Raw genomic sequence first — 13,961 nt, forward strand, 5'->3', positions numbered from 1 at the left:
ATCTTATATGTAATTGTGACAAATCTTAATAGAAAAAGCAACATTCTGACATGGTCTCCCATCTTTTTATCACCAAGGACCCTTTTATTATTTTATCCCCAAGGTCCCCATACTTTGAAATATTTTTATACCATGTAAAATTCCTTTTTTTACTTGATATCTAGTAAAAGCTAATTTTCATTTTTCATCAAATATGCATATTCAAACTGAGGCAATATAATTCCAGCTAAAATAAAAGAAAGCTGACCTTCTACTGACCTTGTATGGATTCATCATAGGGAAAAGTAACATTTCTATTAGAAAATCTACTTTTTAGCCTCCAGTGTCTCTTTCTCAGATTCCAAGAACAGAGACGGAAGACACCTGAGATGACAGGAATTGAGATGACAAGGAGCTGAGTGACAGCACCCATTTTAAGTCAAGAAAGGTCAGTTAGGTAGCCCATCTTAATGTTCTAAGTTAGCCATTTATACACCTCTCCAACAGAGAAAGCTGTGTAAGAGTGCTAAACACTGGTGATCTGACATTACCCATGGGCCTATTCATGTTTCTAAAACTGTTGACATAAAAATTCAGTTGGTTTTTCTAGATTTGAGCCGAAACGAAATAGTGCAAAGAAAATGCTATTTGTGGGGTTTTATATCACTCACCCTCTCTCTGTGCTTTAGTTTAGATCTGAGTGCAGAGGACAAGTCATGCATATTTGAATCCCTGAACAGAGTTCAGTGGTTGCCCAGAGTAAGCACTAGTAAGTGTCCATGAATATGTGAATGAATGAATTCAAGACATCTTCCCTGATTTGAGCTCTTCTGAGGGAAGATGAGGGCTTCCCTGGTGGCTCAGAGGTTAAAGCGTCTGCCTCCAATGCGGGAGACCCGGGTTCGATTCCTGGGTCGGGAAGATCCCCTGGAGAAGGAAACAGTAACCCACCCCAGTATTCTTGCCTGGAGAATCCCATGGACGGAGAAGCCTGGTAGGCTACAGTCCATGGGGTCACAAAGAGTCGGACACGACTGAGCAATGGAACGGAACGGAGGGAAGATGAAAACTAGGAAAAGGGACTGAAAGGAAACATGACCTCAGGAACCTGGCAAGGAAGATAAACTAGAGCAGTCAGCATTCTCTTTACCTTTGGAAGATTCCTTAGGCCAGTGGCCATTTCTACATGCCTACTACTGAATGTGGACTAACAAATCTACATGTGAAAATTTTAAACGAATGCCTCAGACACACAGTATATTTTAAAAATGACAGCATGTATGTTAAAGAGGTGTTGACAAGGGGACCAGAATTTCTTTATTCTCTTCCTAGAAACATCATGTAAATATTAGCATAGATCTCTCCTTATCCTCGGGCTTCCCTGATAGCTCAGTTGGTAAAGAATCCACCTGCAATGCAGGAGACCCTGGTTCAATTCCTGGGTCAGGAAGATCCCCTGGAGAAGGGGTCGGCTACCCACTCTAGTGTTTTTGGGCTTCCGTTGTGTGGCTCAGCTAGTTAAGAATCTGCCCGCAGTGCGTGAGACCTGGGTTTGATCCCTGGGTTTGGAAGATCCCCTGGAGAAGGGAATGACAACCCACTCCAGTACTCTTGCCTGGAGAATCCCACGGACATAGGAACCTGGTGGGCTACAGTCCATGGGGTCGCGAAGAGTTGGACACGACTGAGCGACTAGCGCTTTAGGAACAAAGTAATCAGTTCTTTCCTCCTCCCTCTCCACCTCAAAAAAAAACCAGACATTAGTTCTCTCTGTACGTTCCATTTGATCACACAGTCCCAATTCAAGAATGTACTGAGACAAAGAAGTAGGCAGGTTTTATTCTTGAAAACCCCTCAACAGGAGAAAGGCAGTCAGATGGCCTGGTCACCAACCTGTTCAGCATTAAGAGCTGAGTCTTAAATTTTGTGTGCTGTAATATTAGGCTGGGGGTGGGAGGGTGGTCTTACCTGGATTTAATGATATCTCTACCACATGAACCTCCTAAACTGCTCATGTAACATTTTAAAGAACTGTTCACTTAAGTCTTGGGGCTGGATAAAAGGGAAAGAATATGGAGATAGATAAAAAGAAATGAAATACACCATGAATGCTTAACCAAAGCATAGAATGGGAAGGATTTTAGTACCAGTAGAAAAAAAGCCAGATATCTTGGGACTCAGAGATGATGAAAAATCTTAAAGAACTTTGTTAATGACAAGTGACTGTCTTTAGGCACTTCAGTGCCAAATTCCATTAGTATCTGTATATAAATAAAAAGAGCTGCAGATGCTGGCCAAGGCCACTTTTTACCCTGCCAATATTAATACCAGGTGTTGGACCATCTACTTAAACTCCTTATTAATAGGATTTGACCACCAATAACTTTTCTTGACAGTTGATTGTAAGCTAGAACTTCAATAGTATGGTTTAGAATTACTTTAGAAATAGTAAGTGCTTTGCGATTAAATCTCAATTAGCACAGAACTGACATTGGCTTTTTAACTTCTGAGAGACAATATTATTTATGCTTGTTGCCTGTTTTAAATGGACACAATTTTAAATAGAACATTTTAAACAGAGCTCCTAATAAAGCCTAAATCTAATCATTTCCACAATTCCAGTTTTATTTAGATTTTATGTGCTTGCATGTAGACACTTAAAGAACACACACATATATATATATTAGATGATATAAGAGTTTGACAAATGACTTGTTAATGAAAATTTATTAACTACATAACCTTTGAGTACCAGAGAAACTTCAATATGTACAAATCACCATGAAGTTCCCAGTTCCTAAACTTTGGTTATATGAATATGTCTCAAGCACCAAGGAACAAACAATAATCCTAATTCAAAAAAAGAAAAAGAAAAAAAAATCCCAAGAAACAAGGTCCTTCAAGTCTCTTGAATCTGTTTTTTAGACACCATTTGGTAAACTCTTTTATTCTTATATTTCCTTTCATTTGGGTCAATTTCCAAAAACAGTCAATAAAAATTGATCAGGGGAAAAGGGACAGACAAATTACCATTATAAATAAAGGTGATATCTCAAAATAACTTTTTGGAAAGTATTCTTATATATAAAACTCTTAACCTAGGAGATCTGTATTATGTAACAAACCCAACTCTTATTTCAAAAATCAAAAAAACTCCACCACCACCATCATAACAAGAGTAGGGGGTGAGAGGCTCACAAGGAGATCTATAGCAGACTCAGTTAAACAGCCCCCAGGATTTCACCACCTTCCTTGGCATCTGCTAGCTGCAGAGGTGATTTGTATAATATTTAGGCATCAGAAAAGACACCTGACAGGCTGAAAACAAACTCTGATGAAATTTCACAAGAAGTCTGATGGGCAAAAGAAAGGAAAAATCAAAGGATCAAGGCTGAAATAGAAAAAGAGAAAGAAAGAAACAAAATATGTCTCAGTCTATGTAAGTCGGGATGGAGGAGGTGTAGATGTACCAACTGACAGTTGCATGTGCAGAAGGGACTGCATCCTCGCCTACAAATGTGGATTATATACACATGTGTATTATGTCAGTTCATATGTTACACCTTCTTGTTACAGAAGTGGAAGGAGATTCCAGTCACTTGGCTCCTCAGGCCCCAGTCCTTTGTCCTGGCTGGTTGGTGGTCTGTGTACAAGACTCAACTGCATGGTATATGAATGGATAAAGCTTGATGTCTGGTCCAGGGGTGGAGCAGTTTCTGCATTCTTCACTGTAATATCGTAGCAGCAGCTTATATACTTCTCCTGAAGAGCAGAAAGCCAGACCAGTTTGCACATTAAGATATGTAGACAGATAAATCTACTACAGAACACCCCAGTCCTATCCTAAATAACATATGCTCAAATTTGGCTTTTGAAAATAGAGCATGAGTTCCATAAGCCTGGAAGGCTTTCCTGACATAAGTTTAAAAATTTTTAAATACCTTAAAGAAACTACTTATTAGTTCATAATTACAGCAAGCTATACATGGTACATCATCCATGCATCCTTTTCGGAGTTCATGGCGACTTTAATTTTAGCTCCCATGATAGGAAGGCCTTTCAGATCCAGCTGAAACACAGCAGATAGAACATGCGCTGGCCTGTCTGATAAACATGACTCAGAGTAAGGCCTACTAGGTTTTAACTTACCTTTCAGTACTATCCCCCTCATTCAGTTTTCCATACACAAAAAAATAAAAATGGACACTAACTCCAACTTCTTGGCCTTAGTTTAGTAAGTTGACATACTTATTGAATATTAAGGATGAAATTTTGCCAGAAAAATAATGTCTGCAAGTGTTGTCCCTCTGAGACCTTGTCCCCCACCCCCACCGAAGTCACATTTCCATTCTTCCTTATCTATTAGGATCTATCCAGAGTTAGCAAGTGCTCCTCTTGGATGGTGTACAATCCATCTAGACACCAACCATCCCCTACTTACCAACAGTCAGTTTCCTTTCAGTAAGGAATGTATGCATGCTGTAAATGTCTCTCATCAATTCTGAGTCCCCAAAGGTGAAATAAACCACGTCTCGCTCAGCTGCAGCAGCTGCCAGTATCTGTATTAAGGCTGAGGCACAGAGGAAAAACACAGCTATATTATGACACTTCCCATCAGGATACCTTTAGTTCTTTCAGCCCACTAAATTATAGCTGGTATGCCATAGCTATATCCCGGATTAAAGATTTATAAACCTAATATACACATTATTAGAAATGGCAAATAGAGGATGAATATAAATCTTCTGGTTGTGTGACTTTCCAGACATGCTACTGAGAATCTCTTTAAGCCACAGAATTCCCACATAAGCACCTTTGTGGGAAAACAAACAGAGGAAGGTGCAACTGAAGTAGCACACGTAAGGCAGTAAAGTGGTTTTTCCCACACTTACATTAATCTGGAACTAAAATTTTTGTGTTTGCTTGCTTGATTTATCTTACTACATAGTCACTGGTTTTTTGTATCAAAGGTTTGTGATTTTCCCTGACCAATGTACTTGGGAGGTTCTACTGCTTTCGTGAACTCGACAGCAAGCAGGCATTCTCAAAATGGGTTCCAGAAGACACCCCCGTCCCTTCTGCACTCCAACCTCCACCCAATCACTAGAGCATGGAGTGAATGTTACTGATAACACTGGACATTAACTCCAGTGTGCTATCATAGGAAAATCATGGAGAACCCCTGTCCCCAGGAATCAGAGGTACAAATCACTGAGCCTGGAGTGTATTTCCAAAAATTAAAATCCTTTATAATCTTAATAGACAAAATTTATTTTAAATATAAAAAATGAACATAGGTACAATAAATGCCCTGTTGCTAGTAACGTATCTTTTCCTTCATAAAAGGGGAGGCGGGAATCAAAACACTATGGAGGATAAATATAATTTTGATTTTTGAGAGCATGTTAATATTCTACATTTTCAAAACATAAAACATGGGAATGGGAAGGAGCTTATAACTGAAAGCAAATGAAAACAAATGAGCCTAATTTTATTTCAAAAGAAAAGCACTACAGGGAAAGGAAAAAGGAAAGAACGAAAGTAAGAACTAATCCAAGTAACTTATGAACACAATATCTGACTCATATGCCCTCAGTCTTGGACAAGGAGGAAAGAACTGGAAACAAATCCCAGACTTTCTTTATTAGATGTTCTTACCATAGCAGTATAGGTGAAACAATTCTGAGACTATTAATAAAATATATTTCAGGATTGAATAAATGAGTTGATTTGTTGATGCTGCTGGGAGTTATAGTTCTCAGAATGGAAGAGGGGACATAAAAACATGGAATGGGAAAGACAAAAAAGTAACTCTGTGGTTATCAATTGAAATGAAAAGCACTGGTATGTACTCATGACTTTTAAATATGTACATCTGTGTGTGTGTACATGTGTGTTTCTTAGTTTTGTCTGCTGAAAGAGCCAAAAAGAAGATATCCCAGAAGCAGTTAGCACAGCTAGTGCCCAGATAGTGGTCTAATACCATTCCCCCTAAAAGGAGCTGGATTCCTCAAAGAATACTTGCTTCCATGGTTGGGACAGGATAGGTACAATATAAACCCAGAATGTTTTATTATACCAGGAAGTGAAGATGTACTCCAAAACAGATGGGGAAAAATTGATGAGTGCTTGTCATAATGATATAGAAGCCAGTTTGAAGGAGCGTCTACTAGCCAAATCTGGGCGAGGGAAGCACCAAAATATTATGTATAGTAATAAGTTACAAATCATTGAAAAAATATAAATTTGAGTCCACAATGATAATACATAATAAATAAATGGAGAAGAAGGGCTCTTGCTCACATAAGAAAGCTAAATACTAACTGGTACATCTAGAGGGAGTATTAGAATAAGATAACCCTTTTTTGCATTCATCATGGTAAAGACTGGATCAGGCAAAGATCAATAAAGGATGCTAAACCTAAGGGAAACTTTGTCTCAAAGCGTCTTCCCACAGACTACTTATTAACTACAAGGGAGGAAAAAATATCTCTACAGTGGACAAACCAGACAACACCATGACTAGGTGACCAAAACTAACATCACCAGTGGGGTCAGATGACTACCAAGTGCCTCTCGATACTATCGCCTGTGCACTACTCTGATCAAGAATGCATAACCTCACCCTAATTATGAGGAAAGAGCAGATAAAGGCAATGAATGTTATATTCTTCAAATGTGTATTATTTTCATCATAGGGGACTGGAATGCAAAAGTAGGAAGTCAAGAGATACCTGGAGTAACAGGCAAGTTTGGCCTTGGAGTACAAAATGAAACATGGCAAAGGCTAACAGAGTTCTGCCAAGAGAATGCACTGCTCATCTCAAACACCCTCTTCCAACAACACAAGATGACTCTACACATGGACATCACCAGATGGTCAATACTAAAATCAGACTGATTATATTCTTTGCAGCTGAAGATGGAGAAGCTCTATACAGTCAGCAAAAACAAGACCAGGAGCTGACTGTGGCTCAGATGATGAACTCCTTATTGCCAAATTCAGACTTAAACTGAAGAAAGTAGGGAAAACCACTAGACCATTTGGGTATGACCTAAATCAAATCCCTTACGCTTGTACAGTGGAACTGACAAATAGATTCAAATTATTAGAACTGACAGAGTGCCTGAAGAACTATGGACGGAGATTCGTAACACTGTACAGGAGGTGGTGATCAAAACTATCCCCAAGAAGAAGAAATGCAAAAAGGCAGACTGGTTGTCTGAGAAGGCCTGACAAATAGCTGAGAAGAGAAGCAAAAGGCAAAGGAGAAAAGGAAAGATATATGCATCTAAATGAATAGCAAGGAGAGCTAAGAAAACCCTCCTAAGTGATCAATGCAAAGAAATAGAGGAAAACAAAAGAATGGGAAAAACTAGAGATGTCTTCAAGAAAATTAGAGATACCAAGGGAACATTTCAAGCAAAGATGGGCACAACGAAGGACAGAAACGGTATGGACCTAATAGAAGCAGAGTTTATTAAGAAGAGGTGGCAAGAATACACAGAAGAATTATACAAAAAAGATCTTCATGACCCAGATGACCTGGATGGTGTGATCACTCACCTGGAGCCAGACATCCTGGAGTTCAAAGTCAAGTGGGCCTTAGGAAGCATCACTACAATCAAAGCTAGTGGAGGTGATGGAATTCCAGCTGAGCTAGAATTTCAAATCCTAAAAGATGATGCTATTAAAGTGCTGCACTCAATATGCCAGCAAATTTGGAAAACTCAGCAGTGGCCACAGGACTGGAAAAGGTCAGTTTTCATTGCAATCCCAAAGAATGCTCAAACTACTGCACAAGTGACTCATCTCACATGCTAGCAAGGTAATAGTCAAAATTCTCCATGCTAGGCTTCAACAGTATGGGAACCAAGAACCCAGATGTTCAAGCTAGATTTAGAAAAGGCAGAGGAACCAGAGATCAAGTTGCTAGTATCGGTTGGATCATAGAAAAAGCAAGAGTATTCCAGAAAAACATCTGCTTCTTCTTCATTGACTATGCTAAAGCCTTTGTGTGGATCACAACAAATTGTGGAAAATTCTTAGAGACGGGAATATCAGACCACCTTACCTGCCTCCTGAGAAATCTGTATGCAGGTCAAGAAGCAACAATTAGAACCAGACATGGAACAACAGACTGGTTCCAAATCGGGAAAGGAGTACGTCAAGGTTGTATATTGTCACCCTGCTTATTTAACTTATATGCAGAGTACATCATGTGAAATGCCAGACTGGATGAAGCACGAACTGGAATCAAGATTGCTGCGGGAAATATCAATAACCTCAGCTATGCAGATGACACCACCCTTATGGCAGAAAGCGAAGAAGAACTAAAGAGCTTCTTGATGAAAGTGAAAGAGAGAGAGTGAAAAAGTTGACTTAAAACATTCAAAAACCAAAGACCATGGCATCTGGTCCCATCACTCCATGGCAAATAGATGGGAAAACCATGGAAACAGTGAAAGACTATTTTTCTTGGGCTCCAAAATCACTGCAGCCATGAAATTAAAAGACATTTGCTCCTTGGAAGAAAGCTATGATGAAGCTAGACAGCATATTAAAAAGCAGAGACATTACTTTACTGACAAAGGTTCATCTAGTCATAACTTTGGTTTCTCCACTAGTCATGTATGGATGTGAGAGTTGGACCATAAAGAAAGCTGAAGGCCAAAGAATTGATGCTTTTGAACTGTGGTGCTGGAGAAGACTCTTGAGAGTTCCTTGCACAGCAAGGAGATCCAACCAAAATAAAAACTTTTAAAAACTGAACTAGTATATTTGATATGGCTGACTATCCCCAGATTTGAGAAAGAATCTAAAATGTTATAATATATACAAGATTTTGAATACAAAAGTATTTCCTAATTTCCAAACTAATATTTATTGAGTATCCACACCATGTGAGGCACCACGACCAGGCCTCATCAATCTTGGAGGAATTGATCCCGAAATACAGATACATTTTAATTAAAACTGCTCAACCAACTTAGGCAAACATGAAAGCTTCAGTACACTCAATTTTAAAAGATTCCTAATTAACCTCAACTACATATAAAAATGGAAACCAATGTGTTGTAATCTTCTTCTACCAAGAGGTATTTCTTTTGTTTTGAATGAAATTTATCTATATTTCCTATTAAGAGGAGAGAAAGACCCAAAGAAAAGTCCTAGTCTTGTTTTCCCCTTACTAGAAATACTAGATCACTGGTCATTTGTCATTTATGAAAATAAAATATTAATAAGAACATTTAAGATGTATCTCCCTATAGGGTTTATTTTTTTTCTCCCTATAGAGTTTATTTTTAAAATGCTTCACAGGCCATTCTGTCCCTGTGGATAGGCTCACAGAGTTAAGTTTGACAGATCTACCAAAAAGAGGCTGAATCCTAATAAGAGAACCAATTTACATTACATTCTTATTTCCCATCCGTTTCTGTTTGGGTCACATGATAACAAAAGCATGTGGCAGACAAGCTGGGACTGGAGACTGAAGACCTGAGCTCAGGCCTCGCCTTTCTGCCAGCTATCTAAGCTCTAGGACTTTGGCCAAATCATTTAACTCTCTTGCCTGCATTTTCCCCATCTATGCAAAGAGGAAGTCAAATCAGATCATCCCTAAAGACTCTTTCAGAGTATGGAATTCCACAACCTCTATTACAGTTTTTCTTCTTGGATATTAGACTATAAACACACAGAGTAAATTTTCAGAAATATAACAATCTTGACCTTAAATCCATCGGTAATCACTAACAAAAGATCATTTTAAACAAAACTGTCTTCAGACCTCACTATATCCCCAAGGTCTTTGCGCATCTAGACAATTTTGTCTCATGATTTAAGTGAACTCTCCTACATCACAAGTTAGATGAGAATAAATCACAGATCTAATAGGGTGTGTGGACTGATTCCAAGAATGATACAAAAGCATCAAATTCCAAATTCAAGCACAACTAGGTGCCAAAATAATCACTTAAATTAACCTGCAGGGAGTTTGGTTTTAATTTTCTTTTTGGCATCAATCTTAAGTAATAAAATTTTCAAATAAATATGAATAATCAAAAAAGGCTTCCCTGGTAGTTCAGATGGTAAAGAATCCACCTGCAATGCAGGAGACCCAGGTTTGATCCCTGGGTCAGGAAGATGCCCTGGAGAAGGGAATGGCAACTCACTCCAGTATTCTTGCCTGGAGAATTCCACGGACAGAGGACCCTGGCGGGTTGCATTCCATGGGGTCGCAAAGAGTCGGACACGATTGAGCGACTAACACACACTGCTGCTGCTAAGTCGCTTCAGTCGTGTCCGACTCTGTGTGACTCCACAGACAGCAACCCACTAGGCTTCCCCGTCCCTGGGATTCTCCAGGCAAGAACACTGGAGTGGGTTGCCATTTAACACACGCTACACTACACTAATATCAAAAAACAAGTCATAGTGTCATCGTATAACAAATGAACCAAACAAGAAAATGAGTAAAATCATGAATACCTATACATAGGTATGGTCTGAGGCCATCAACATGTAACATTAGTAACAACTGCTGACACTGAGCTCTACACTGTAGCATGCTGAATGTTCTAGCAGCTTTTCAAGGATAAGCTCAAGATTCACAAAGATTAACTCAATCCTTACAAAAACTGAATAAAGATTAGCATTATCTCCATTTTGAAAATCAGGAAATAAGGGCATCAAAAGATTAAGTAACCTAAGGTAACAGAGCCAGAAAGTGGTGGAGCTGAAATTTTACTGGGTGGCCTGACCCAGGACTCTCCCTCACCCACTATGTTGTAAAGCTGCCATGCCACATCATCCTGCTACACTCCAAGCCAACTTACCATACGTCTGTTAGAAGAATTTCCTCAAATTGTTTATTTACATTATTTAAATACATACTAGCAGGAAGCTAAAATAGTATAGATTTGAAAGTGTTACTCATGTCCTTCTAATGAAACCCAAGTTGTTTTGTGAGCTTATGTCTTGATTACTATGAAAGCTCAAACATGTTTACCAGCCCTGGAGCATTTTGCTCACTCTTCTAGGCCAACTCTTATTTTCCAATTGGTCTTGCGCTATGGCTACTGTTTTTATTTTAAATATATATATAATAAAGTATTAGTATTTATTTTTGGCTGTGCTGGGTCTTTGCTGCATGTGGGCTTTCGCTGGCTGTGGCAAGCGGGGGCTACAGTTGTGGCCCACAGGCTTCTCACTGAGGTGGCCTTGTTGCAAAGCATGGGCTCGAGAGCGCTTGGACTTCAGTAGCTATGGCTCACAGGCTCTAGAGCACAGGCTCAGTAGTTATGGCGCACAGGCTCAGCTGCCCTGTGGCACGTGGGATCTTCCTGGACCAGGGATCGAACTTGTATCCCCTACATTGCAAGATGGATTCTTAACCACTGGACCACCAGGGAAGTCCTGGCTACTGTTTTTAATCTTGGTACCATGTGACCCTACCAACCACCCCCAATCCTCCAGTGGATATTATGAAAGCCTCAATCTTTGGTGCCTTAAATGTACTCACGTCAAGAATTCAGCCACCATCTCTAGAATGGCAATTTCCAAATCTAAATCTAGATACAGGGTTTGTGGCCAATAAAGATGAAATTGTAAAAGCACAGACACTGAACTCTTGGGCATCAATCCTGGTTTGAAACCTAGTCCTGACACTTGCTATCCTTGTGACCTGAGGCTATTTACCTCGTTGCCTCAGTTATGTCACAAAGACAAAAATACCTCATACCTAGTAGGCTGTTATGAACTAATACATTTAAGGAAAGCACTTAGTACAACACAGAATGCTTTCAACATGTTGTCTAATAACAACCACAACCACAATACTGGTTTTTGAGGAAAATAGGTCAAATATGAATGCTGGTTCTGATTGTTAGCTGTGTTTCTTTGGGCGTTTTATTAGCCTCTGCATAAAACCTTGGTTTCCTCATCTTAAAAATAAGGCCACAGACTGACGGGTAACTATGCAACACTAAAGGAGAGAATGTAGTATTTCTTAAACCTGGCCGATTATCAGCAATTCCCAAAGAGTTAAAAAAGTTCCCAAAGCCATTTTCCAAATCCATTAACTCAGTGGTATCTCTGAAGTCTGATAATAACCATTCCACTCTCTCCAGACAACTTGAATGCAACTTGAAAGATATATGTACCCCTACGTTCACTGCAACATTATTTACAATAGCAAGATATGGAAGCAACCTAAGTGCCCATCAATAGATGAATGGATAAAGATGTGATGTATATATACAATGAACTACTACTTGGCCATAAAAAAACAATGAAATCTTGCCCTATGCAACAACATGGATGGACCTAGAGTGTATTATCCTAAGTGAACTAAACCAAAGACAAATACTGTATGATTTCACTTATGGGCTGAATCTAAAAACAAAACATATGAAAAAACATAATCAAACAGAAACAGTAACAAATACAGAGAACAGGTGGCTGCCAGAAGTGAGGTAGGAGGGAGTCATGGGTATGAATGTACAGTGTAGGGAATACAGTCAGTAATTATGTAAGGTCTTTGCATGGTGACAGAAGACAACCAGACTCATCATGGAGATCATTTTGAAATATAGAGAAACACAGAATCACTGTTGTGTACCAAGAATGAACAGTATTGTAGGTCATAAATGCATAAGAAAATATGATCAGATTTATGGCTACCAAAGGTAGGAGGTTGGGGGAGAGGGAATTAAATGAAGGTAGCCAAAAGGTACAGACTTCTAGTTACAAGATAAGTACTAGGAATGTAATGTACAACATGATAAAGATAATTAACACTGCTGTACATTATAAATGAAAGTTGCAAGGGAGTATAAATCCTGAGAATTCTCATCACAAGGAAAAAAATTTTTTCTACTTCTTTAATGTTGCATCTATATAAGATGATGGATAGTCACTAAACCTACTTGATACTCATTTCATTATGTAAGTCAAATCATTATGTTGGACATCTTAAACTTTATAGTTCTGTATGTCAATTATTTTTGAATAAAACTGGAAAAAAATACATGCTCAAAACAGAAATGGTTGATAATTATAAAAATAAATTACACAATGAAAATCCTGGAATACTATCCTCAATTGTCACCAGAGCAAGCAAAGCTGCAGTCTGAAAGGCTTTTTTACACCATAAAGAAAAGAAACAAAATGAACACATTTATAAAGCTTCCCAAATTGTCCATCACAAATGACCAAGGCTTGTGGCAGACCTGGCTTCTGGATTGATGATGTGAATCTACTCATTTATTTTACTTAAGAGAAAAACAGAAAAAAGTGTCTGTCATAAGATCAGTAAGTCCAGAGTGAAAAACAGGTTTCCTCAACAAATTCAGGATGATAAAGAATTTCATAAAATAAAAACCAGAAATTCTTTCTTCTATAGACATTCAAAACACTGAAACTAATAACATGGTTTTTATTTTTGAATATGAAGAAAATGTCTGTGAAAGTCTTTAGAATAAGGAATTGAAGAAATTTTTTTAAGCATGCCACAAAAATGTAAACACATAAAAATTAACCCCATATGACAATAGGCTGATCACAACTCAACAGGCTGAAATAAATGAAAAAACAGAGAAAAATACCTGTAACATATGTTATTCAGTTGCTAACATATGGATGACAGATAATTAATATTTCTTAATATACAAAGAGTTATTACAAGCCAATGAAAACCAAATCTACTGACTAAAAGCTAAATGGGCAGATGACATGAACAAGCAATTCGAAAAACAAAAATGACCAATAAAACATATGAAAACTATTGAATCTTAAGAAGATTGACAAAACCCTACAGTGGTGAGATCGCCTTTGCAAAAAGACCCTGTAAATTGATACTGCCTTTCAGAAGGACAGTTTTTGGTAAATATTAAAATATGTTGTATCCCTGTCATTAATTTCACTTCTAGGAATTAACCCTAAGAAAATAATTACATATAACATATATAATTATATATTATAG

General features: G+C 38.3%; 1 protein-coding gene across 1 annotated transcript in view; it reads right to left on the bottom strand.

The window, feature by feature from the left end:
• Nucleotides 1–2,894: 2,894 nt before the first annotated feature.
• PARG (poly(ADP-ribose) glycohydrolase) overlaps nucleotides 2,895–13,961 on the bottom strand; it is a 122,941-nt gene continuing 111,874 nt past the window's right edge. The window contains exons 17-18 of the mRNA XM_088842097.1: nucleotides 4,421–4,549; nucleotides 2,895–3,741 (exon numbers count right to left, since the gene is read on the bottom strand). Coding sequence (XP_088698223.1) covers nucleotides 3,587–3,741; nucleotides 4,421–4,549 — 284 coding nt within the window. The 3' untranslated portion in view covers nucleotides 2,895–3,586. The remainder of the gene's footprint in view (nucleotides 3,742–4,420; nucleotides 4,550–13,961) is intronic.

Source organism: Moschus berezovskii, chromosome 12 (genome assembly GCF_049115385.1).
Source record: "Moschus berezovskii isolate FMDL1 chromosome 12, NW_MosBer_1.0, whole genome shotgun sequence".
In the NCBI taxonomy this organism is placed as follows: domain Eukaryota; kingdom Metazoa; phylum Chordata; class Mammalia; order Artiodactyla; family Moschidae; genus Moschus; species Moschus berezovskii.